The sequence below is a fragment of the Eublepharis macularius genome, chromosome 10, assembly GCF_028583425.1.
Source record: "Eublepharis macularius isolate TG4126 chromosome 10, MPM_Emac_v1.0, whole genome shotgun sequence".
Taxonomy (NCBI): domain Eukaryota; kingdom Metazoa; phylum Chordata; class Lepidosauria; order Squamata; family Eublepharidae; genus Eublepharis; species Eublepharis macularius.
In genome coordinates, this window is record NC_072799.1 from 95,157,277 (window position 1) to 95,184,885 (window position 27,609).

The window sequence follows — 27,609 nt, forward strand, 5'->3', positions numbered from 1 at the left end:
TTTATTATATCATCTCCAATGATATAATATTAAATGGGGCATGTAAGAGATGATGCAGGCAGTGAACAGACACACAGCAGCTCCGCTGAAGTAAACTGGCTGCCCGTTCTGCCTTCAGACCATACCTTAGGTCCAAAACTACATGGCAAACTACCAGGACAACCACTCAAGACAGGCTTCAATCAGGCATTTTAATAGGTATGGTTTCCATTTAAAATATGCTGCATAATAAACTGAAGATTTAGACTGACTTACTAGTGGAGTTCAGTGTCTAGCAGTAGCAGAGTGAAACCATCCAGTAATTATGCTGTCATACAAAGAAGGCCAGAAACTGTTCTCGTGCAGACTTCTTAGCCCTTTCTTGGAGACTGTGGTGTTTTATTCTTAAAGTCAAAACTGTCACAACTTGTTTTCAAAATTGTATGCCCTTTTGGAAGAGAAGATTTAAGAGCAAATTATTGAAACAGGCTGAAATCTTGAAATATCACTCTGCAGACACTGGAACCAGTTTTAGAAATGAAAAACAAAAGGAAGCAAAATTCCCCAATGATAGTGAAGTAGTATTGCAAATCCATTACAAATTTTAGAAGCCCTGGTTTACTTTATAGTATTAGCAGCTAACCCTTAAGATTCAGACAAAAGCTGCCCCTGCTACATTCCAAGCTGACTAGCCAGCACACATACAAAGTGTTTCCAGTTTATCCTCCGTGACATGCAGAATCTGGGGTGTGTGTGTCAGATTTAGGCATTTTGACCCGCACAATTGACTCAAGCTGGACTACATAATGAAAGCCTTTCTGCAGAATGGCCCCTCCACTATCTTCATAATAATAATGGGAAGGAATATATGTTTTATCTGCCTTCTAAAAGCACATTGTTTCCTACGAAGATACATGCTTGATGAGCAAGTGATCCTATACAGGAGGGTTTTTTTAAAAAAAAAGAAAAACCCATTAGAAGAATACAAGCTTCAAATTCTGAAAGAATTACAGTAAGAAGCAGCAGTTACAAAAGGCAGGTCTTCAGTGCCATGGACGAGCATGCTTGGCTGTAGAAGATGATGAGGGTTCTTTTGACTTGATCAGTTTTTTAGAAGAAGAAGGACTAATTGAGCCATATATTCCAGTTTTTGATCCAACCCAGTGATAATAATAGTGGTTAGATGAAATTTGGGATCTGTTCCCTTGCGGATTGAAGTATGGCATCATTACCGGAGGCAGGACGATCTCAACAGGCTTCAGAACCATCAGTTTCTCTTCTGACTTCGGTTTCCTGGCAGTTCGTTGCCTTTCAAACACTTTTTGTGTGGATGAGGAAGTGGGAGTGTTTTTCAGCATCACAGGTAAGGATGAGTCCGAAGCGGGCTTCGCCGTTTTCTTCAGCTGCGCGGAATCTTTTGTCTGGCTTATGGTTTTCTGAGAAGTACTGGTAGTTATATTAGATACTGAAGAGTGTGAGTCAATCTTGGTGGGTTTCATTTCCCTATCCAGGAACTCCTGAATTCTGGACTGTATTACTGCTTCTTTAGTAGCTGTTTTTGTTGGAGTTCCTTTTTGTTTCTTTTTCTTCTTCTCCTCTCTTTTAGATGGCTTTGCTAAGTCAATACCTTCCAATAATCCTTTCGCTGCAGCACGAGCTAAAACATCTTTTACCGACACGGTCTCAGATGGATCCCTCTGCAAGTTAAAGGAATAAAAATATCAAAGAGGTGAAAGAACAGTCAGGTCATGTGTTTGTTTATGTGGAAACCTTATTTGCTGCCTCTCCAGAGACCCTGCTAGAGGCAGCTCACAACCAAAACAATACAACAACAACAACAACAAATTAAAATGAAGCCAGAGCTTAAAAGCATAAAACAAACACTATGGAGTCTAAAAATCATATTCATAAAACAGTGGTCAGGATAGAAGCCAATCACAAAAATAAGATTAAAAAGATGGATCTTCTAAGTTAAAAGCTGGCACCGCAAGGAATGTAAGGTAGGTGGTCAGGTGAGCGTCAGTGGAGGTGGCATTCCAAAGGTGAGGTCGCTCTCCATCTCAGCCGCTTGGAAAGAGGAACTTGTCTTGGGCTTCCTCGGTGGCTTCAGCTGATATACCAACTAACAGTCATTGTGCAACAAGCATGATCTGGCCGTGGCAATTCACACTCTGATCATGTCTAGACTAAATTGTGGTAGTGCATTCTATCTGATCATGCTTTATAAAAAATAAGGTTGGTTTGTTGTATAGTTTGGAGGCAAGCAGCCATTCCTCTAATGCCCCCTGTTCTCCAGGCCTCACTGGTTAGGCCTGCTAAATAGCACCTAAGTAGCCTGGGAGGTTCTTGCATTAACTGCACTCCAAACTTATTGGAAAAGGGGATTACTGTTCCAATACCATCATCACTGGCAGATCCAAAATTCTGAATCGAAAAAAAAAACCCAACAGTATAATCACAAATGTATGTTGAACTCAGTTGAAAACCTCATCTTAGCCATGTTTCATTCGTGACCCTACATAAATCACCCCCTATTCACATTTAGTTTATTAATGACTTACCTCTCAGGACAACCCAAGTTTAGAAAGTTTGTGTGTGTGCGTGTGTGCGCGCGCGCGCGCGAGAAAGAGAGCGAATAAAAATACTCCACAAATTTTTCATACTTCTGAATATGAAATACTTTGAGAGAAGGAAAAGAGAGTTCAATTTTTAAAAAATATTTTCCTCTTTAAAAATGCTAACAGCAGCATGAGGAACTGTTTCAGTTGGTGAAATGAAGCAGGGAAAGAAGGCTTAAATCCATCCCCTCCTTGGAGCTGCACATACAATTTACCTGTTACACTCTCACAATAGTAAGTAGTGTAAAAACATGGTAAAGGCAAAGGACTGCAGGAAGCAATAAAACAACGTTGAGATGAAAGAGGCACAAAAATTATTTTACTGTTCACCAGTATCGGTGCTTCAGTGCACAGAAGTCAATAAACAAACGTCCGTGGGCAGGAGATGGCATTTTCTCATTCCGTTTCAGCAGCTGCAGTTTTCAGGGGCACTTAGTGCAGAGAAAGAACAGAGCTCCTCTAGGTAAGTACAGTATGCCTAAATGTCCAATTACAGCAAAGCAAACAATAAAAAGGTGATAGAGTGACAGACAATTAAAAAGACCAAAATACTCAGTTTTGCTAAGGTCTGCACAATTCATTATTTGCTTACTGGAACTTACCTCTCGGGCCAGAACAGCTATGAAACAGCTGTTAGAAATATCCGATAACTCCAGTTTGAAAAAATTCTCAGCAGAATTGTTTATTTCTGATTTGCAGCATAAAGGGAGGACAGGAGGGCAAAGCCTAAAGTAGATTAAAGTAGATTATTAACACATAATAGTGAAATATTAGTCACTATTTCCTTAATACAGTGTTTCCTGACGATTTTTCCGTGGAGGAACTGCTACATTAATTTTTTAATCTCGAGGAACCCCTTACCTATGATAATTTACATGGTGTAATCTGCCTTGAATCTCAGTGAGAAAGACAGACTATAAATAATACATAAAATAAAAATGCCAAGGAGCGCAATTCAATTGTTGCTAAATTATTGTCAAGAACATGTATTTGTCCGCTTATATCTTAAGAAAAAAAGTAAAGCATTTTCCTGTCTTTTTTGTATTATATAATCTGCTATTTTATATATAAAATCAAAATAAACTTCAAAATAAACTTCACATCCAAAGTAAATATAAGGATTACTTTCAATGTGATATTTTGGGTTTGTATATTTGGAATTTTTCATGACACTTGAACATTTTTATTTATTTATTCCATGATTTCTCACGGAACCCCTGATGATATCCTATGGAACCCCAGAGCTCCATGGAACCAATTGGGAAACACCACCATAATACTTCTTAAATAATTGATCTCTCTCTCTCTCTCTCTCTCTCTTACACACACACAAACACACATACACAAACCATTGTAACAGGACTCTACTCCCTGTGAACAGATAGTCAATTGTGGGTCTCAAGGAAAGAACACTGACATTACTTTTAAAGGCTCATTTTCGTCAGTTGATGGAAGGAAACAATTCTTTCCACTTGCTCCACAGGCAAAGCAAGAGCTTTCTTCCTAACAGTGGAAGGAATTCTCTACACCCAATTTCATGATGTAACACAACAGAGCAGTGAAATAATTTTGACACACACACTTAGAGCAAAACTAAACACAGAGAGAACGTATACAGAATGACAGAATCAGGGTGGACCTGATTCTGTACTTGGAGCCCATTTCTGCCCTCCCTTTACTTCTCTCATCATGAGCAGTAAAGAGTTTAATGGCATCTCAACATGGATAGGTAGGTTACCCTCCATCTACTAATTTTTATTTATGCTATTTATATTCTACCTTCCTCATTGCAACTCAAGATGGAGTACACAGTGTAAGTCAACATCAACAGCTGGGACAGTCAATAACGCAATAGGGTATGCAAACGCAAATTTGCCAAGATTTGAAAACAAGCAAAAGTCTGATAAGAGAGCTGAAAGAGAGCATAAGCCATTAAACCTGACTTATAAAACAACACAGAAGCCATCCAGCAGGAACAAACTCACCGCAACAGACATACGCAGTAGCATAGCCTACAGTTCTTATCCCTCTAGCAACGCATCCCTTCTGTCTCCTTACAGCACAGCCCTATTACCTGGGCAACAAGCCCTCCTGAATAATTCCCCACCAGAGAAGAAAGGTATGCTGACCAGGATACTCCACAGCAATAACTACATCCAGACCAACATCAGTGGCCACAACTCTAGCAAAGAAGCGCACAGCACTAAGGCGCCAGCCAGCCACGGAGAATCTCTGCAGGCTCTGACAATTTGTGATTGTGATTTGTGACTCCTTTAAGAGTCAGTCCAATCACGGAATGGAAGCCTTGGCGTGAAACGTAATCTGCCCAGGCTGCCCTAACAGCCAGCTCTGAGGTGCCACACAACAGACACCGAACACCGTGCGGCCTTTTATCCCCTGCTCTTTAATCACCTCCATCCTCAGAACGTGAAATGAGCACCACAACAGAAGCAGCCACTAGAGGGACTCGGAGCGCTTCCATTGCTGACTCAGACAAGGTATAAGCACATTTTTGCCATGCCACCATTTGACTGAACGTGCAGGGATTAAGGCAAACTTCTTGAGTGCCCACCTGGAACTGGAGTCGTTCAGCTACTCATCTCCCGTCTGAAAGGTGGCTGCTGCTTTGGTGAGAAGGAAAAGAAAATCCCCCAAGAGCAGCCTCCAGGTAGAGCGTTCAGGGAACAGGGCTAGTCTCTCGACATGAAAACCCCACCAGAGGTTGCCATAAGCCAGCTATGACTTGAGGGCGCTCTCCACCACCAGTCCCTGTGCTCAGCATTTCCCTCCCAGAGAGACCTCTTGTTCATCTTCTTCACCATTCTCACAGGGCTGCTGGAACAAACGCCGCATTCTGTGTCCACAGCCTTTCTCTGCCACAAACTGTGCCCTCCAAGCTGCATTCAGCACAATGGTTTCCTCCACTGTCTCTGAGAAAGTTGGTCCTTATGCGCCAGCATGCTAGGAATGGCTCTCCTCCCAGCTGAACTATCTAGAGATTGGCAGGAGGGCGAAGAACACAGTACTGTGGGGGTGGGGTGGTCACTGAAGAGCAAAGCGGCACTGGAATGGGGAGGAGGGGGAGGCTGTAAAGGGACATCCTACGGTGGGAAAAGACAAAACTGCTACTTTGAGGAGGAGCAGAGCGAGCAGAGAGAAGGAATCCTGGTCAGTCAGTGACGGGGAAAAAGTAGCATCAGTTTTCTAGATTTATACCAAATACACAGTCATATGCCTATATCAGTAGAAAAGAGCAAGAGTCCAGTGGCACCTATAAAACTAACAAAATTCGTGGTAGGAGTGAGCGGAAGAAGCGAGCTGTGGCTCATGAAAGCTCATACTGTACCACAAATTGTGTTAGCCTCATAGGTGCCACTGGACTCCAGCTCTTTTCTACTGCTGCAGACAGACTGACCCGGCTACCCAGCTTGATCTAGATGCCTATACTGACTTACTACAGATGGACTATTATCAAACCTCAAACCTGCAATTATATTTATTTTTCGTAACACCATTGAAATGTTTTACTGGTTAGTTACCACAGATGGCTTAAAATGCACACAGTAAAACTGCATTCGCATTTCCTAAGACAGGAACTTCATCCTTTTCCAAACCAGGAGCCACCTTTGATTCTAAACCTGCCGCAGGGGACGCCGTATTTTTGTAACCATTTGTCTTCTTCCTTCATTTGCTAGGATAACCAGAGGCAAAACGGAACAGGACTCCTGTACCTTTTGAAGTATAGAAAAAAGGAATCACGGGCAACTTCTGCCAGTCACATCAGGGTGACAAAAACTGTGTTTTCTGCAGCTCCAAACAATTTTTTGCTTTAGCCCCTAAAACCACGATAGTGTCACACCTTAGAGGTGACCAGATAACAAAGGTTTTTTTTAAAAAAGAGTCTGTTCCTCACTTGTACGGTTGGGCCTTCACTCCTTCTGCTCCCGACGTGAGGGCCTTGCTCACGACAGCTTCATTTTCTTCCGGATAAACCGAACAGGTGCAGTACACAACAGCTTGCACTTTATTAACTACAAATAAGCAAAATATCATCTGTCCAATTAACAGTGTTAAGAATTTCTAACAGAAAGGCGTGTTAAATATTTAAATTTTTTAAAATATTCATGTATGCACAAATCCCAAATTGATTCGAAAACATGTTGAGAGAAGAATGTTCATCCCATTTGCCTACTTGGTTTAACAGGAACTTCATTTTCACCAGAACTAAGTTGCCTGCCTGCCCCAGTAAAAGGTGCCAAGGGCCCGCGTGCTCTCATCCCTCTTTTCCATGCCATGCAAAGTCCAAAGCCTGGGCCTGATTCACATTCTCCACCTCTAATTTGTGCCCCATTTCCCACTAACTATTAGGGTTTCCCGCTGGTCACTGAACTTTTAACAGCACCTTTATTTGTAGGTGATAGTGGCGATTATTTCCTGCCATAAAAAGCTTTACCTGCTGATTTTTGCAAATCAGTCTTTCATGAAAAGTGTAAGAACAGACATAAGGGTGACCTTAGGCTAGTCACGGCTGTCTGGAGCTCTCTCAGCCCCACCCACCTCACAGGGTGTTTGTTGCGGGGATAATAACGGCATACTTTGTAAATTGCTCTGAGTGGGCATTAAGTTGTCTTGAAGGGCAGTATAGAAATCGAATGTTGTTATGTTGTTGTTGTTATTTCTCAGGTGCTGAACTCTACTGTATGCAGTGCGACTCACAAGTGGGCCAGTGTAACTTTACACCTGTAATTACTTCTGCACACAGCACTTGTATAATACCACTAGATGATGTTCCCAAGCACTCTTTAAAATTTCAGTTCAGAGTCTAGTAAAGAAGTACTTTGTTCCTCCTAAATAACTGCTTAATTTAAAAGACAGCTCACCCATGAGGACAGACATTCCAGGGAAAATGAGAATTGCTCAATGAGAGGCTTTCATGATTTACGTTACCTAGAATGTTAAAATTACAGTCTACCTGTTGCCAGTTAAAGACACTCACACTGCATTGCATGTGTTAATTCTTTAAGCTGCTGTTCAGCAAGAACATTGAGTTTATCTTCTGCTACAGACCCTTGAGAGAGATCCCTAAGAAAGTCAGCATCTTCAAAAAAAGAGAATAAAATCAGAAAACAGAAAATTATATACAATGCATGTTCTTATATTGTGACTTTCACGTCTGTTGGTAACTCATTTTATACTGGATACCACAATCAAGAGTATGTTACAGAATGCCAGGAGTCATTGTTTGCTGATACACCACGTCTTCCCTTCATCCAGCTATTCTCTCTATACCAACAGCTACTCTTAGGCAGCCGGCTAAATGTCAAACAGAGTAATTTGGTAGGAACTGTGAGCATTGGACCGAAATGGGATACTAGATGAACCTTGGTTTGGCATTTTTAAAGTTTATTTTTCCTGATGCCATGTTTGTTATATTGAAACATTTTTAAATTATTGGTTTAAAATAACCCACCCCCACTTCAAGAACACAAAACAAATTAATCTACTCACTTCAACAGGATGGAACGTGGCAGCTAAGGGCTTGGGACTTGGGACGCCCAAGTGCAAACAAAGCAACTTAGCACAGTTCCATTTATGCCAGATCTTGTGCAACGCCCTCGTGCTTCTCTCCCTGTGTATTAAGACGGCCCAGTAACTGTGTGTCTAAATCTGACTCAGCACAAATGGTGAGAAGCAGAAATATGCTCTAAGTAGGCCAAAGGAAAACTGGTCACAAACATCCCATTATGGGGACATCCAGTATTTCCCGCTGGTGGAGTGCAGCCAACCTTCATCAGATTCTCCTAACATCTGGCCAGATTATACCCGTGTCTTTAAGCCAATTTTCATATTTCTGGGACAAACCTCCTGGATTTCAGAATGTTTAATCCTAAAAGGTTGAAAATGGTTCTGTATGAGTCCTCTGTACCTTCAATTTTTTTGGCAATTTTTTTCAGAGGCCTACTGAGTGCAGGCTGAAGAAACAAAAACAGCCAACGGGCATGTTTCCACGAACCCACTGGTGCCTTTCCAAAGGAACTCGGTTGTGAAGGGCTGCCGTCAGTGGCCTGGCCCACGCGTTCCAAAACACGAGCAAAACGCTAGCTCTCCTCTTCCAAACAGACAGCAGCAGAGGCCTCCCCAGAGCCCTCCGTTTCTGGCCCTCTCAGCCACGCCCTCCCCAGCCCCCACCTAGGCAAAGACGTGTGACATGGAGGGCTCTGCCAAAACAGCAGGAATGGGTGTGTGCGTGTGAGAGAGAGACAGAATGCTTGTCTTGTACTGGGGGAAGCTGCTGAAAAGCAAACTGTTTAGGAACAAGAGAGTGACCCCAATAGGAGGGTGTATGCTGGCAACAGACGGAGTACAGTCAAGGCAACAAGGAGAGTAAACGCGTGGGGACAAAGATCCTGTACTTTGGAAAACCGGATCCGTGCCATAGTACCTTCCTGCTCGTTGAGAATGAATTCGACTGGATTGCTCACACCCAGGCCAGAACAACGAGGCAGCAGCAAAATCACTTTAACTTTCTGCAGCTTATGCTCAGTTGGCTCGATGTTTGAAAAATCCTCATGCAATAGTTCAATATCTGAAGAAAAACAACACATCACAAATTAAGATCACTTAAAGGTAAACCAAATGAACAAATCCCACATTTGGCATCTCTATTCGCTGCAAACCGATAAAATAATTTAAGTGGTTAATATAAAGTATAATGACATATACTCCTAGCAAGTAAACTATTTTTATACAATGAAAACCAAAGCTGCCATGCACTTACTTTTACAGTCCATCTCTGCGAACAAACTCTTGAGCTCTGCTTCCTTTGCTGCTGACTTGATCCCACATACAAATACTTTGGAAGCCCCTGGGCTTGTCAGTACCGACATGTGGGCCGCAGTGAGCCCTGAGCCCACGTGGGCTATTAAGACGTCATCGTCCATATTCAACATAGACTTCACAGAATGCACAGCAAGGCTCCGGGACTTATCCTAGTAGTTAAACCAACGACACTGGATTAACGCCCAGAACTTTAATCTTCAGGCTACTTAACCAGCAAAGCCTGTTCATTTCAACAAGACCAGCAGCCTAGACAGCAACATGGAAGTAAATATCCAAAACTGACCATTCCACACAGAAACAATCTATATTAACCTACGTGTGTGAATATCTTCACACTCATAAGCACCACATAGGTGTTCACTTGAAATGAAACTCTGTGGAGACTACTTCAGACTCTTAAAGCACAAAGGGCCTCAACCAAAGGTGGATTTTTCCATCGAGTTTCATTACAATTCCCCCCACTACGTGGCAGTCTTATGCAGGGAAGGGCCCTTTCATTACATCATTTCCCCTCCCAAGAATGTAAGAATAATCCTGTATTTTCTGTTATACAGAAAGAAATGGTACATGCTAACAAGAGCCAAGCAGCACCAAAGGTGGTGTCACATTCTTAGAGTTTGTTCCAAGAGCACGTTTTATTGATCACATGTAAATCACCTCCTTCTTTCATCGGGGGACTCAGGGCTGCTTACATTCCCCAGAGGTCTCCCCTTCAAGCACTGAGGAGATCCAGCTCTACTTAGTTTCATGGGCCCTCTAATCATAACCTCGTATTTCTGGAATATCGTACGCAAAAAAAGAACAGGATAGCCATCTTTCATGCTGGCACCAAGCTTGGGTAGCTGTTACCACCTAATCTCTGTATTTAAGTAAAGAACTGAAACAGATCTTACAAAGGAAAGGTGTCAAGTTGATAATCCTACGCAGTTTTTAAAAAATCAAAATTAGGAGTGTGAAAAAAAAATTGGGATTTCACGCTTCGGGAAACCCAAAGCAGAAAAAAGGGTCGGAAATAAGGGATTTGACTGTTTGACCTGCTTCAGTGTGCTGCGTAAAGATTCGGAGCACACCAACAAACTACCCCCACCACCACTTATTTCACCCAATGGGAGGGGGAGGAGGTTCCCTCGGCCCCCTCCCACTGGGTGAAATAAGTGGCAGGGGGGAGTTCAAACCTTGCCAGCTCAGATCAGCTGCTTGACGGGGTTTGCGGTGGGCCCTTTAAACTCCATCTGAGTCATGGGGAAACCGCCCCCCCCCCCCGCAACCCAGGAGGAGCAGGGAAGTGCCCTTTCTCTGCTGGTTGCAATGCAAGCGGCGGCAAAAATGGCTCTTTAAACTCCATCTGGGTCATGGGGGAATGTCCCCTGCAACCCAGGTGGAGCACAGAAGGCCCTTTAAACGCCATCTGGGTCACAGGGGACCCCCCCCCCCACGACCCAGATGGCATTTAAAGGGCCTTTTCTCTGTGGTTGTCGTCACAGATCAGCTGCTTGGCATGGATTTCCCCGCCAAGCAGCTGATCCGCAGTTTAAATGCCCCTTTCCCTGATGCTGCGTAGCGGCACGGAAAGGGGCATTTAAAACCTTGTGTCCCAAAACTTCCTGAAGCGATACAAATCACTTTGGGAAGCTTAGATTTGGGGTTTCCAAATCTGGAAACCCTGAATCTTTGCAAATCAGGTCCAATTCAGGTGTTTTACCCGAATCGGAAACCCGATTCGTACATCCCTAATCAAAATATTCCAGAGGCTTTCCAAATTAGCATTCAAACCTCCTCCTTCATTATCAGAGTATAAACTTCCAGGCACTGGGATGTTTTTGTTGTTGTTGCTGCAAGAGTCAAAGTTTCTGAACACCCAGAGGAAAAAAAACAAGGGTTCACGTAAGTGGAACTAGACATGGTAGATGCAGCTACATGCCTTCAATAGCAAGATGCAACTAAAAGGCTTGCAGAGGTGGGGCTAATTGAAGGAGAAAAGCGTGGGGTGACGCGCTGATCAATTTTGCTGCTGTTCCCCGTCTCCCACAAAAATAGTTATCCTGACTGGATTCATCTGCAGATTAGGCCATCAGCCAGGAGAACAGGAGCGACAGCAGCAACTTTGGGGAGGAGAAGGGAACTACTGCCCTGGCACGATGCAGTGGTTGCAGTGTTGGACTGGGGCCTAAGAGACTCCAAGTTCAAATCCCAATTCCTCTTTGAAATCCTGTTGGGTGACCATGCCCCAGCTGCTCACTCTCAGCCTAGCCTTCCTCACAGGGCTGTTGTGAGGATAAAATGGAAGAGAGGAGAACAGCATACATCCCTTTGGATCCCTATTAGGAAGCAAGGCAGGGAATAAAAGAAGCATAAAAATACAATTGTATGCTCTCTTTCTGCCCCTGCTTGTTTGAATCGCCGCCTTGTTTTAGCTGTGAGCCCTCTGAAGCGGTCTAGAGAGAGATGGCACATAAACTGCGTGAAATGAATGAAGAACAGAGATTCAGCACCCCCCCCCCAGTCCTATGTGAAAAACTGCCCCATCCCACCTACCTCTGGCTGCACAGCAGCTCAGCACAACCTGTCTTTGAAGGCGCGGGAGTCTGCCTGCCGGGTGCCCTGTGACCCGAAGGGCAGAACTGGACAGATCAGGCACCTGACGTGCCCGGCCAGCGGCAGCACCCCAGCTCAGAGTACACACACGACACAGCAGAGACTGAGCCAACGCGGGAACTCAAGGCACAGGCGGGAGAAACTGTGCCGTTCCACATTTCGAAAAGTACGTTGTGACGTTGCGCCAGTGTGGGACGCAATCTATCAAAAGCCTTTGTTTGAACTTTTCCAAGTTAGACAGTGGGCTAACAGACATATAGACAGGCAGGGGGAAAGATCACAGGAAAAAAAGGAGGCTTTTTAAAGTAATACTTCAAAAATGTTATTACTTTCAAGTCAGACACTGAAGATAAAAATAAATTTACCATTCAGACTAGCCTTGCAACAGTTTGACTGGATGTCATTTGAGTGCTAGGATTCCTACGCGACTAGATACAACTCGGATTCCATTAAGATTTCCTCTGACAGAAAAGGCCTTAAAAGGTTTAGTGGGAGGAAGTCACTGGATCCAACCCTATGAAGTTATACTCCTCTTCTCACCCTATTTAATAACTAGTTCCTTCAAGTAAGATACAGAAAAGAAATAAAATATGCAACACTGAAGGACTTGGAAGCAGAGTATTAACCTGGTTTGCAAATATGGATGAGACCCGGAGGAGTCAGCCAGGCTAGTCTGCAGCGGCAAAATAGTGAAGAGTCCAGTAGCACCTTTAAGACTAACCAACTTTATTGTGGCGTAAGCTTTCGAGAGCCACAGCTCTCTTTGTCAGATGCATGGAGTGTATGAAGAAACTGGCCAGAGATATATAAGTGGGGAGGGGAGGGGTGAGAGGGTGCAGGGAGTGAGGGTCATGTACATATAAATAAGTTACAAGTCATGAAAGAGGTGGAATGCACAATCCAGGCTGGATGTGACCCCCCCCCTCCCCTCCACGGCAGAATCAGACTAGAATGCCTGAATGCAGTTACTGACATTTTTAATGTCAGATTTGTATCCATTTATTCTCTTGCGCAGAGGTTGGCTGGGTTGTTCAAGGTACAGAGCAGATGGACATTGTTGGCACATGAGGGCATTGGAGGATCAGAAGCTGTAAGAGCCAGAGATAGTGTAGCTGACGCCATTGGGTCCTGTAATCGTATTTTCTGGGTAGAGTTACAGGACCCAATGGCATCAACTACACTATCTCTGGCTCTTACAGCTGCTCATCCTCCAAAATGGCAACATCCAGAAACCAGTGGTAGAACACTTCAATCTACCAGGACATTCCATCAAGGACTTAAAGGTCACCATAGCTCAACAGAAAAATCTCAAAAACAAAATCCAACGGAGAGCTGCTGAATTGGAATTCATATGTAAATTTGACTCAGTCAGACTTGAATAGAAATGATGAATGGTTATTGTCAGGTCGTGCCAGGTATTTCCCCCAAGCACTTCACTGCATCACTCAGGCGTATGAGTTAAAGTTACTTTATTAAAGAAGAATACCAGTATCAAGATGGTCAGACAGGATCATTGGCTGAAGTGACTCAATGTAGCAAAGCAAAGTTAATTATAGGACAAAGTCCACGCCCCCCAGTGGGAAAGAAAGTCCGTTAGGGTTTTGGCACGCTGATCCAGGGAGCCAGGAGAGAGGGGAGGAGGGAAAGGATGAGCTCTGCTCAGTCTCTTAGGAGGTTGGTGCAGTCTCGGCTGGAACTTCAAGGCCACGTTGTCAGGCTGGCCAGGAAATAGCAACCAAAACACCTGTAAGATAAGCAGCTAGCAACCAGTCAGCAAAACAGGTCCCCTCTGCATGTTCTCAGAGGTACCCCACACACTGCAGCAAGAAATCCATAACCCATGACAGGTATGCTGGAGGCGTATCTGACAGTTATCTCATTACCAAGAGTAACTGCTAGCTTTCAAGAGCTGTGGTTCTTGAAAGTTTATGCTACAGTAAAGTTGGTTAGTCTTAAAGGTGCTACTGGACTCTTTACAAATATGAATGAGGACATCTGTTTCAGGTTATATATCTGTATATGTTATGTTATATTATATTTATAAACTTACCTGTAGTAAGAGTTTGTAATGAGCGAAGAGTTCCAAAGTAAGCAGCTGTTCTTTGAGAACAGAAGGGAAGATGAATAAATTTTCGCAGTGTTTATCCAGGCAATATGTATAGCCATCAAATTTTGACACTGATTCCACTCTTGTGAATCCCTCCTTCTGCAAAGCACCATGAACGTCTTCCAGGCTGTTGCATAAACATAACTCTTACATTAATTAAGAATTCACCTTGTCTCCTAAATTTGTGTTGGAAAGACTTAGGCTAAGTCTGCACTTGATTTATTTCATCTGTTACAATTATTTATACGTTTCCTAGAAGCCTCTTTCCTTTGGATTGAGAGTACTCAGCCAAAAATTAATGTCAGATGCAAGCAATTATGCTCTATATCTGTCTTGACATTTATTTACCTGTATTTAAGAGAGTTCTATGCTGCCTTGTCAGAGTCCTGCTCAAAGCAGCCGACAATTAAAATAATAAACATGATATGTGAAGGGGAGGGACGTAATTGAAAACGCGTGGCACTGTTCAGACAGGCCATACTTCGACTCCCTTTCCCTTGGATCTTACTGAAGAAAGAACAGCCGTGCCACAGGGCACCAGGCCTCTGCCAAACCTCAAGTCAGAATTGCGCTTGTCTGTTTACTTACTACTCCTCTAGGACAATACTCTCAGCTTAGTGTTGCCCCTTGCCTGACAAAAGGTGGCATGGTACATTCAGTGACAAAAACTATGAGATAGAACAGCTACGGTGCAATCCTACGCAGTTACCCCCACTGCAATTAACATCCTTAGACTCGACTAATTCTGCTCGGGATTGCAGCAGCAGACTTTGAGAGAGCACCCTTGAACTAACATTTAACAAAAAGAATACGACAGTATGTGTTTGACAAAGAAACTAGTTTGAATCTCCCTCACGTTCAAATGAAGATTTGTGTTTCAACACTGCTTTTTAGGGATATAATAACTGTCCTGTTGGGCATCAAAGACTGCAAGTCTGAACCCAGGTTCTCTAGGTGAAGGCTTGAGCCAGCGAGTACGGAGAGAAGCCAGACAGTTCTTAAGCAACTTGCTCCTGCTTGAGGAGCCCATGATGCCGCCAGAACGCTTAAAGGGGACCAGTGGATCTAACATAAGGGTTGCATGTGTCAATATATCTACACTACATTGCGTTGTTGGAAACAGGCCATTAGAGAGTACCAAGCAAAACATTCCACTCCTATTTTTCCGTAAGCTCAGAGTCCTAGTGCAACATTCACTTTCATCGCTGACGCGTTCACAGGCCATGAATATGCTTGCTTGAAACACGACACACAGGACACGGAGCAGCTTTCACCCCTTACCTCACTTTGAGTGTATTCACCCAAGCAAACCAGGGCAGAGCAGAGGCCCTTTGCTCTTGCCTGCGGATGCTTTCTGGCAGAATGCAGTCGATGGAAAGGGCGTCGTGCTTAATTCGACATCTTGCTAATGCTGCAGCCAGTTTGGTTTTAAAACTACAGATCAGAAAGAAATATGATAAATGTTGAACAAAACATTTAAAAGTTTTATTTCATGATTATTTAACCCTCTTGCCCCAACTGTTCCCACTTCTTTCACAAAAATCAGTTCTGAGATTTCATGCATAATAGATGAGAGCCACTTAAGATGGAATAAGGCTCTTGGGGTGGTAGAAGATCCAGAGGAGTTAGCCATGTTAGTCTGTAGCAGCAAAATAGCACAGTAGCACCTTTAAGACTAACTAATTTTATTGTAGCATAAGCTTTCGAGAGCCACAGCTCTCTTCGTCAGATGCAAGAGAGGTGGTAGAAGGCTCCCTGGAGGATGGTTGTATCCACCTCACATTTTGTAAAGTACTTTAAGCACCCCCAAGTGGTTCATATGCACTCTCTCAAAAATATGTACAGCTGCCTTTAAAGGTAGCCGTATACTATCATCCCAGTATTGAAGCTGAGGCTGGCAGAACAGTAGTTTGTATATAGCTACCTGGAAGGGCATGTCTGAGTTAAGATTTGAACAGTGAATTTCCCTGCTCAAATCTTGCACATTCCGTCGCTACATTGTACCAGTCTTATTAACTTGCAGCATCCAATCTCTAAACGTTCTCAAGTTTTCTTATAAAAATAGGTTTGAGAATCTTATGCGTGCCATGCATTTTCTGCCACTTTCATTTAATAAATGATACATTCACTGCCTACAATTTTACCTTGACTAGGATTCCAAAAACTCTGCATGGGAGCCTTTGATTTTGCATGGGAATATTTTATGCCAGAAAGGTTTTTTTAGTTATTACATTTACACATGGGAAAATGTACTGAATTGTTTTAGTTAATTTGAACTCAGTTAAGGCAAATTTTAAACTAGACATAGAGATTTCAAACCTGAACAGTTACATCTTCCAGCATATACAAGGATAATACACAGACATGTACCTGTACAGGTAATGCTCAACTTCTTGGACCTCTTCTATTGGTTCTTCATCATCAATATTTTGGCGGGCTTCGAATTTCCGATCTTGAAGATCGTATAACATCACAACAACTAGACTTGTCAATTCATCTGGCTGCAAATGGAGCGTTTGCATTTAACAAGAACACAGAAATGTAAATAGTTAACCCAGCCCTACAGCGCTTCTTCCCTACGCCTACAGATGGACTGAATAAGACTAGCAAACACCGGACAGATTATCGGGCTTAAATTACAACTGTTCAGGTGTTACGCCAATTTACTTTGGCTTCTCAATCTACAATTCAAAAAGCCAAACATGAACACTAGCTTTTTAACATATTGCTAGGTGTAAGCATAAAATTAGAACATTTTATTGTTTTGGATCTACTGGGTCTTAATGGGTACTTTTAAAAACAGCTAACTGCATTACAAACAATGAAATACTTTGAAACTTTGGTCTAAAATCTCATTGGCAATTGTGACATGGGAGTGGTGACTGACTAGAGAAGAGACTTGAAATAAGCAATTGTTTATAAGAGGCTGACTTTTTTTCTGAATACAAGATCCTTCCTCATATAGGACCATATTAATTCCAAGAAAAAGTAATCACTTGGGTGGGAACTTTTGCTTCACTCCTGGCCATTTCAAAGACCAGCTAGAAAAATTTGGACTCTAAAATCAAGTGGGCCGTCCTCGAGTACTATACTGTGCACAATGGTTTGGGTCTAAAGCAGGGTTTCCCAACCTGTGGGGCTCCAATCCCAAAGTAGGGCACATAGCTTGCAAAACTGGATTACAGGTTTTCAGTTGTACTGCATTCTCTGTTTTTACAAGTGGCTCACCATACCAAGTAAATTTGGGCTTGTGGGTCACAATACCAAAAAAGGTTGGGGACCATTGACCTAAATGACTTCAAACAGAAGTTTGTGCAACAAAAATGTCTCAGCACTTTCTGATTTTTGAAGCTAACTGTGCCACCCAAAGAGCTGTTCCCCAGGATCAGGAGATCATTGAGAACAGCACGGAAGCAACCGAGGTGGCCGGAAAGCTGCAGAAGCTGCCGTCTCCATCCATTGCTTGAACCCTAGGCTGACACTGCATTGCTGGAACTAGGGCTGAAAATATTCGGACTGCTGTAGACTTTGTACTTCACAGATTACAGTCAGGTTTGTTCATCCTTAAACCTGTCTACTCAGAAATAAGTAATGCCAAGTTCTTAAGATCTCAGCCCCAATTATCGCTGAAACACACCACAGAAACAGCCTCATGGCTCAGATGTAACAAACCATAGTGTACCTCTAGTTGGACTAGATGACCGTAGAGGTCCCTTCCAACCCTATGATTGATTCTATGATTCAAGTGTGGTTTGGTGTTACATCTGAATCATCAAACCATGGCTTGAGATGTTGCCCTAGCTTTGGAGGTGGACTGACTGCAGAGAAAGTAATCTATAACAAGCAGAAACGGAACCTGCTTTAGCTGCCCATTTCTTAAAACATTCCATCCTCTCATCCCCAACCTAGCCACAGCCTCGTCTCCTGCTTTTAAGTTAAAGAAGATACTTTCTACTTTACAGCACACCAAGTGACTTACAATGTAAAAACAAGAACTAGCATTGCATGCTGGAGATGTAGAGAAAAGAAGGCAGAGCTTAACATGTTTTGGCATGCTCCGGTGGTGAAAATATTTTGGTCTTAGATTCTCACAGAAATTCATCATTTTACAGGTATTATTATCCCATTAGGTTACAAGGTAGTACTTTAGGGACTAGTTAATGCACACAGTCCAAAAGTCTCTATAAGAATGATTCTTGACAAACACAAAATTGCTACTAGCAAAAAATTGGATTAGTAAACATCTTACAATTAAATTTTGGATTCAAAAAGTTTAGCTATTGCAAAATTATCAAAATTGCCGGAACTAATCCAATTAAGAGACAAAAAAACCACTTTTTTTTCTGATAACTGGATTTTTTTTGGAGGAATAAATTAAATATATCATTAGACATGTTTAATTGTGCCTCACTTTTATATTAAATAGGATGGAAATCAGTAAATTGTTAAGACTTGAGTATGAAGTAAATGTTACATCAATAAGCTTTAAAGCTGCTATAATTATAACTTATAATTAAACTTGCTATCATATTGGTTGTTGTGGGTTTTCCAGGCTGTATTGCCGTGGTCTTGGCATTGTAGTTCCTGACATTTCGCCAGCAGCTGTGCCTGGCATCTTCAGAGGTGTAGCACCAAAAGACAGAGATCTCTCAGTGTCACAGTCTGACTGTGGGAAAACCCACAACAATCATCGTTCTCCGGCTGTGAAAGCCTTCGACAATACATTGCTATCAAATTGTAAAGATGTTTTGTACTTGTTGAGATGAGTTGGTTGAAAATGAAAAAAAGTGCTTTGGTGATGAGATCTGGCAATGCACTGGCAGAACGGGAGTTCCTTGGGGAGGGGCTCCCTCCCGACCCCTCCTCCCCGGGTAAGAAGTCCTCCACGTCCTGGGGGCCAAGCAGGCAGGAGCCACGTCTGCTCTCAGTGATGCCACGTGACATGATCAGTGACTCATCATAACACATATTTTTAAAAAATCCAGAAATGTTTATTATTTTGTGCAATTACATGGGGGGACAAACTGAATGTAAAAGGGGCAAGGCCGAGTAGTTTTGGAGAGCATTCAAAGATTCCAGCGCAAGACAGGCCAAGAGTAGAACCTGAGCATGCATGAAACTGGACAGCTGCTGGACTCACACATACACTCCCTTCCTTGCTTGTCATACAGAGTGTGTTGAGGAAAGCATTCTCGTTCACAACGCATCCCAATTGTTGGCTGGGGAAAGTGCCATCAGGTCACAGCCAAGTTCCCGTGACCCTTGCTGGGGCTTTCAAGGCGACTGTGACTTATGCATGGCTTCACCAGAGTTCATTTCCCTCCAACAAACAAAGCTCCAGTTTAGAATCTCAGTAAGGATTCACATGACACCTGGAACCAGGGTTCCTTCATCATGCTCTCCATCCAAAGGGAAAGGGGGAACGGGACGAGCAGTTAAGGAGCAAGGTGCTCCTGCAAACCAAACAAGCCAGGTCCAAGCACATCCAGAGCTGATGTCAGCTCAAAATAACATGGGGATGCAACTTTTAAGGAAATAATGTTCTCCCTGCAGACAGAAGAGGCTGAGGAGAGCGAGGGCTCGTTTCAAACGCAGTTGCCAGGGACTGTGGTACGGCCAAAGCAGCTCAAACTCCTCAGCTCAAACTTCACATGGAAGGAAAGAGCACACAGTGTACACTGGATGCTGGAATAATTGAAAATAATAACTGAAAACACACCACTCCTTGTTATACCCATCTGCAAACAGTATAAGCCATGCCCCGTTTAGTTACATTGTATGATTTAATTATATATTCACATTATCTTTGTATTTCCCTTATGCTCATGCTATGAAACGCTTTCTAAAGATACTCAGAATTTATATGATATAGAAAATGCAAGGTACACTTAAGAGAACACTTAAATGCCCGTAAGTTTCCTTAAAAAGAAGCAACAGCTGTTGCTAACGCCTCCTTCCCACTGCAGGGTGTTGCTGGATGCCCAATGACTTCCCAGAACAGAATTTCAGGGGCTAAGTGGGATGCAGTGGGAGGGAAGAACGGGCACTGCTCCCTTTTAAGGACACTCAGGCATAGTTGAGCCAGGTCATTATCTGTTCTGTGGTCATTCAAGTTAACACAGTACAATATAGAAGTAAAGTATCTTCTAAAACATTTACTCACTATTGACTGCATTGGATAAACGCCACTGTCAATCAATACATTTTCAAGAATATCTTGATCTACAGGAAAGAAATGGTTAAGGTATAAAGCATGTGTAGATTAACAAGCATTTACAACTTCATGGCAAATCCTGGACATAAAAGTTTATGAATTATAAGCTGCTAGACCTGCTTCATTTTAATGCCATATAAAAGCAGTTCAGAACCATATATGTCTTAGACCTTTTACTAGGATATATTAAATCTACTGTATTATTAATTAATTAATTAATTATTAAATTTATAGTCCGCTCTCCCCGCAAGCAGGCTTAAAGAAGATCACATCAATTTAAAAGACATTAAACAAAACACATAAAACCGGTAGCATAAAAAAAGTAGCACACATTGCACAGTCCCGTATACAATTACTTTGGGCCCACGAGGGCTGCTGGCAGTCAGCAGGTGAAAGAAACAAAAACCAGGGAGGGGACATGCCCCCCACTCTGGCAGGAGGCTAAATTTGAGGCCCGCTCGCCTCAACCGCCAAAGACCTGGCGGAACATCTCTGTCTTACAGGCCCAGCAGAATGCTAGTAAATCCCGCTGGGCCCGAGTTGATGCAGACAGAGTGTTCCACCAAGTTGATGCGCGGGCAAAAAGGCCCAGGCCCTGGTCCAGGCAAGATGGACTTCCATGGGGCCAGGGGCCACCAGTAGATGTTTGTCTGCTGCATGGAGCACCCTCTGGGGAGTACAGGGTGAGACACGGTCCCGCAGGTATACTGGTCCCAGTCCGCTCAGAGCTTTAAAGGTCAAAACCCAAACTCTGAACATGATCCAGAACTCCAGACAAGTGTCACGTGCAACCACATGCTGGCTCAGAACAGGTGTCACATAAAAAAAAAAAAGAACAGGTGTCACATGCAACCAGAACGAAGCCCCAGTCAGAACACGTGCTACTGCATTCTGGACCAGTTGTAACTTCTGGAGCAGGCCCAAGGGCAGCCCAGTGTACAGCAAGTTATAGTAGTCCAACCTGGAGGTGACCATCGCATGGATCACTGTCACCAGGTCACGGGATGAAAGGAAGGGGACAAGCTGCCTGATCTGACAAAGATAGTAAAACACCAACCTCCATTGTTCCCTATGGGGAAAATTGGGGGGCGGGTTCCTAGGTGGCTAGGGGTGGCATTTTGCAAGGGGACCCTATCACAACCCTCCAAGTTTCAGAAAGATTGGACACCAGTCTCCTCCAGGCAAGTCCAGGTCCATTTTTCTTGCAAAATGCCACCCCCAGCCTCCTAGAGCACTGTTCCCTCTTGGTGTTCCTTAGGAATGGCAAGGGAAGGGCTGCTTCCACGCTACCCAAAACGCTTCGGTAAGCTTGCTTCAGCATTCCTGAATCATTTCAGCAATGCTGAGGCTGAGTCAGGAATGCCAGAACATCCCAAATCAGGGCCCATCCGGGTTAAAAACCCAGATCTGCAACCTGAAGCGCACATCCCTAGTGGAGAGCATCGTCCTCTGAGGGACCGCCACATACCAATGGGTGGCATGACAACAACTGCTCCCCCAGTGCCATCCTCTGTCCCTGACCATGGAGAAAAGAGACTAGCCCCTGAAAGGCTGTCCCACAAATCCCCGTATTGGTGAGGCGGTGGGCCAAGAGCTCATGATTGACTATGTCAAACACTGCAGTAAGATCCAACAAAACCAGCAGTGCTAACCCACCTCGATCAAGACGCCTGCGGAGATTGTCTGTGAGGGCAACCAGCACCATCTCCATCCCATGGCCAGGGCAGAAATCAGACTGGAATGGATCTAGGACTGAGGAATCCTTCAGGAATATCTGCACCTGTTCCACCACCGCCCGCCCAATCACCTTACCCAGAAACGGGAGGTTCGAAACCAGGAAGTAATTGACCAGGTCAGTGGGTCCAAAGAGGGTTTCTTCAAGAGAGACCACACCACCGCTTCCTTCAATGCTCCAGGAAAACCCCCAGAGCTTAAGGAGAGACTGACAACGGCCTCCAAAGAAGCCCGAAGCCCATCAGTGCTGGCTTTCACCAGACATGACAGGCACAGATCCAAGGGGCAGGTGGTAGGACTCACTGCTTGCAGGATCCTGTCAACCTCATCCTGGGAGAACAGACTGAATTGATCTAACAAAGATTCAGAAGATGGCCAAGGGGGCCTCCAGTTCCCTTAATGTATCAACCACGGCCAGCAGGTTGTGATGCAGAAACAAGATTTTGCCCCCAAATAGCTCCCGAAAGCCTCACAGCTGATTTCTGAATTAGCAATTTGACAATCCTCCTGCAAAAGGGAGACCAGGGCCCAAACTACTTGAAACAATTTGCTTGGCATGAACTTGCAGACACAATGGAATCAGCGTAGAACTCCTTCTTCGCCAATTTCACTGCCACCTCATAGGCTTTCATAAACGTCCCATAAGATGTTCTTGCCTCCTCACCCTGGTCCTCCTCCACACCCGCTCAAGCCATCTTAGCTCTCATTTCATCCGTCGCAGCTCCTCAGCACACCAAGGAGCCAACCGGGGACAGAAACAAAGAGGGTGACGAAGGGCAATTTTGTCAATGGTTTCGGAGAGACAGGCATGCCAGTCCTCTACCAGCACATCTAACAAACCACCAGGGGGCACTGGATCCCACAGAGCATTGTGGAAACCAATTAGATCCATCAGTCTCCGCGGGCAAGCATACACCCGCTTGCCACCGACACAGGGTGGGTTGGTACGCCCAGCTGCACCATCAGGACGAAGTGGTCCGACTATGACACAGCTTCAAGCACATCCAGGTCCGTATGATTCTCCATCCCAAAGATCATATCCAGCAGATGGCCCACTTAATGCGTGGGAGCTGAGAGAGTCCCAGTGCTACGATGGAAGACACCAGGTCTGCAGCCCACAGGGAGGCAGTGGCATCGGCATGGACACTGAAATCCCTCAAAACCACAAGCTTGGGATATTCCAAGGTCCAGCCAGCCACCCCCTTGATAGGGTGACTGCTGGTGCACTAGGCGGCCAGGGCATCAGACAGACAGCCGAACTCTCTTCAGCATCCCACATCAGGCCCACATACTCCACGCCGGTGATCTTTGAGGTGGGGAGTGGCTTGAAGGAGAGAGACTCTTGAATGAGCGTAGCCACACACACACACACACACACACACACCACCCGACCACTTGTCCAGAACTGATGAAGGACCGAGTAACCTGGTGGGGCAAGTTCTTCCAAGGCGACGGTCTCACCCTTCCTAACCCAGGTCTCAGTCACGCATATCAGGTCCAATTTATTGACTGCAAGTATGAACATCATTACAGGGAAGTAAAAAGGCTCAAAGGGCATGTATCATCAAGCATCAATTAAGATGCATATTAAGTTGCATCACGTAACTTGCACACTGGGCACACGTTTTAAATCTTAGTATTGAGAGTGAGATCAGTCACAAACGCACTGCTTGTTGCTGTGCTCACTCGCTCTGTTCATCTCTCCTGCTTCTCTCCTCTTTGCATGTGAAACTTGATTCAAAGCTTTCTGGTTTGCATCCAGCTCGAATTTGCCGTGGCTTCTAAATGTCTGCTCATTCCCCACAAACAAGAATATTAAAAAGCTGGAGCAAACTGAACTCCGACTTGGCAAGGTGCCTGTCTTCAGACATCACAAGTACAGTAAACTAGAACTTCAACAAACTGAGAAGTTCCTAAATAAACTTCATGTGGGAAAAGTGGTGGGAAGCACAGCAGTTTCTCATGAGATCTGAACTTAGCTAAAGCATACTATGTGAGCAGTCACTATGAAAGAAGGCAACTTGTGTGCTTGTTTTGTGCATGTCTCTTCTTGGTGTTCAAATACTAGCAATGGTGTTAGGTCTTCTAATAGTTCTCATTACGTTCTTCAACGAGCATGCATCACACATTTTACTACTGATGAATCAGGAATGGGGAACATGTGCAGCACAGAGGGACTTATTATCAGCCAGGGAATCACTGATAGCTTGCATATTTTACCAACATACATGAGAAACGGTAATTCCTTCAGAGAACCTTTCTTGAGAGCCATGTTCAAGAGCCGTGGCATTGCCTAAACCTAACCTAACCATTGAATATTAAAGGAACACCCTCCTACAGTCTATGCTATCGTGGAAAATCTGTCACTTGGTTTCTGTGGAGGAAGCATGCAGCCGTTACTTTTTCAAGTTTTTCTATGTTGGTTCACAAGGGGAAGGAGTAAATGATAAAAGGACATATTCACAAACTGATACTCAGTATCTTTCAGAAGCATGAGGCATTAAGTTCACAGTTTTTTATGTCTACTAAAAAATTATTGTATGCTGTTCCAAATGCCAGTATCCAGTACCGAGGAGCAGCTGTTCCCACGTAACAGACTGCCCTTCCCAGGTGGAGAACACAACTGTGGGATCTGGCATTAGCAATCGACGTTGGTTTGGCAATAAAGTTAGAACACAACAAGTACCCTGTTATCATGACTACAAAGGGATGGCAATAAAGCATATATTCTTAATTAGGGGAATTCAAACCGTTAAGAGTTGAGATACAGCAGGGGAGATTAAAAACAAATGAATCTCCACAATGTAATTCTTTTTTTAAAAACACACACAACTATACTTGCTTTATATCACCTTGACTAGCTTCATTATACAGGTCTATACACTCAGGCAAAGTTCTTACACACTGTAATTTAATTCCTTACAGGAAAAAATAGGAAGACAGATTTTTTTTAACTTACATTTTAAAGCATTGAAAGCCAGTTCATAGGACGAACGTTGGCTTCGCTCATCTTTGAAATCTGGTGCCAGCGGCAGGGATCCATTCCCATACTTCACCAGCAACTTATCTTGAGGCTTTTTATTATGAATACCTTGAAAAATGTTGGCTGCATTTAGGTAGATGGTGTCTTGATAACCAGTCTTCTCAGTCAGACTTGTTGAACTTTTTTCAGCAGATGCAACGTCAATAGAAAAGGTCATTTCATGGAGATTTGCAGTATCATTCACAAGGCTATCACTGGAGGACAGCAAGCTATTCCTTAGGAGCGGCATCGTTTTATGGTACTGATGTATCAGTGTAAGACAGAACAGCAAATCTGAATCCTAAGGTCCCTGCAGAAATATGGATGAGAGTGTGTATTAATTACAAAAAGGCATTTTCAAAAATATTCATTACAATTATCTTTGTTTTCCTGCATGCAGCAACAGGACATTTTGTCCAACGTATAACTGTAATAGCCAGCAACATGAAAGACATCTTGGTAGGATTTTTAAATATTTATGTGTCTTCTGTTAGATACATGCACTGTAACTTAAAAGATTACTATGTCTAGCCGGTGTCATTAGTGTCCAGTGGTATCAAGAGCACATCATCTCTCTCTCCCCTCAATTCACAGGGGTGGGGGAGGGAGGGAGGGAGGGAGTGCGTGTGTGCGTGTGCAGGGTACTAAAAGGGAAGGTCTTAGTTTGGCAGATATGTCGTCTCCAATCTCCTTTGCTTGCCTTTACTAAAGAGAGTGTCAATTTCACTCCTCCTTACCTCCCGCCACAATTTTTCTTCTGGACCTCTTCCTGTTATCTCATGTCTGGCTAATCACAGCAAGTCCTAGAATAAGTCCAAATGGGCCGCGAATGCATGCACCCCGAGGATTGCTCCCAATGATGCGTGGGTGAAAAGGAAAATCTACTCAGTACAGTTCTGCCTGTGCAAACAACAGAACAAGCGGCACAGCGGCACACGGCACTGGTATAATGTTTAATGAAATAACCAGGTGCCTGTGGAGCAACAGAAGGTACAACAGTTGGTTTGTGTGGTTTTTTTTAATTTTACTTCATTTCTACCCCACCCCTCTTCCCAGTAGCATGCAAAGCAACTTACATCACCATCCTCTCCTCCACTTTGTGCTCACAACAACCCTGTAAAGTAGGTTAGGCTAGAGTTGTGACTGGCCCCCGGTCACCCAGCAAGCTTCCATGGCAGAGCATGGAACAGAACCAAAGCCACACTGGTATTGCAACAGGCAAACCGTCACCATGAGTTTACAACCGGCAGGCTGTCCAGCAAAAAGAGCCTGGCTCACACGAGATGCTACTGCGGCACGCTCAGAATGAGCGATGCTGTGTCTTCCTAACATGGTATCTGGAAGACTGGCATCCATCACCCAAGCGGGGAAGCGAGTCAACTGAAGGGCCCTCCTTCTAATCCCTCTTCTCTCTTGCCTGCGCCTTTCCCCAACACTTCCTCACAAGTTTACTTTGTGGGTGACGATCCAGCCACTCCTCCTTCACTAGCATACAAGAGCACACAGAGACAGCGATGCTCTAGAAGACCCCTGCAGAACGCCCCCGCCCCGCCCCCTCCCAGGCTGCCAAAGCTTCTCAGGGCGCAGCAGCAAAGGCGCCTTTGCCCGCTCGGACCTGCAAAGGGCACGGATCCATCCTCTGCCTCGTGTGCCTGTGTGAGAAGTCCCGTGTCAGGTTCTCTGGCACGGGCCTACGGTCGTGCGACACGTGAGGAGGACACCGTGCGCCTGGTGAGAGCGCACGCACGGCGGTCTCAACCAGGCACCGTGTCCGGACAGGAGCAGCCGCATCGCCCTGGAAGTGGCCACGGAGGGCGGCTTCTCAAGGCAGCTGCCCGCCAGTCCGCCCGCCAGCGCTGCGCGGCTTCCCCCCCCCCCCTCCCCGTGCTCCGAAGGGCCACCGGGGCCGCCTGAGCGGGGGATGGCGGCGGGGAGACGCGGGAAACCTCCGCCGGGACGGGGCGGGCAGGGGCGGGGCGGGGGTCGCGCCCGCCGCCTCCCGAGCGCTGCGCCCGTTTCACAGTCCGACGGGTTTCTTCAAACGCCTCGGGGCGCGGGAAGGATCCGCGACGGAACCGGCCGAGGCGCGGAGGGCAGCCCAAGCCCAGCCCAGCCCTGCCGGGAGGCATCGCTCGCGCGCACCCGCCCCCGCCCCCCCGCCGCGGGGCCCGGAGGCCGCCCACTTTCCGCCCCCCGCGGAACTGCGGCCCTTTGGGAGAAGGAAGAGAAGCCCCGACTCGACCGCGGGGGGGGGGGCGTGGGGCGGGGGGGGCTCCACCTGTTGAACTCTCGACGGGCCCCTCGGCGGCAGCCCCGCCCCCCGCTTCCCCCCGCGCCCCCCTCACCGGAGCGGGCGGCCAGGGGCGCGCATCACCGGCCCGCGGGGCTCCCCGTCCTCGGCCGCCCCGCCGCTCCCGCCAGACCTCCGCCGCGCGCCGACTGGCCCCCTGCGAGGCGGGGAGGGAGGCGGAGGGCGGCGCCCGCCCCGCCCCGCCCACTC

The 27,609-nt window shown here is 45.0% G+C and overlaps 1 protein-coding gene across 1 annotated transcript; it reads right to left on the reverse strand.

Moving 5' to 3' along the window:
• Nucleotides 1-27,520, reverse strand: NSUN7 (NOP2/Sun RNA methyltransferase family member 7). Its single transcript, XM_054989474.1, has 12 exons — nt 27,455-27,520; nt 25,047-25,419; nt 20,303-20,361; nt 16,510-16,640; nt 15,421-15,573; nt 14,083-14,266; nt 9,376-9,586; nt 9,040-9,183; nt 7,594-7,695; nt 6,511-6,628; nt 3,200-3,323; nt 1-1,676 (listed from the first exon to the last, which is right to left on the reverse strand). Exons 2-12 carry the CDS (start codon nt 25,357-25,359, stop codon nt 1,023-1,025), a joined length of 2,193 nt encoding a protein of 730 aa, XP_054845449.1. The 5' UTR covers nt 25,360-25,419; nt 27,455-27,520; the 3' UTR covers nt 1-1,022.
• Nucleotides 27,521-27,609: the final 89 nt, after the last annotated feature.

Excerpts from the sequence above, each read along its gene's own strand:
- NSUN7 (XM_054989474.1), bottom strand. The coding sequence starts at position 25,359 with ATGCCGCTCCTAAGGAATAGCTTGCTGTCCTCCAGTGATAGCCTTGTG. Across the intron at positions 6,629-7,593 it reads ATTAACACATGCAATGCAGT|TTAATAAAGTGCAAGCTGTT; the intron begins GTGAGTGTCTTT and ends GCTTATTTGTAG. Across the intron at positions 1,677-3,199 it reads TAGCTGTTCTGGCCCGAGAG|AGGGATCCATCTGAGACCGT; the intron begins GTAAGTTCCAGT and ends TTTAACTTGCAG.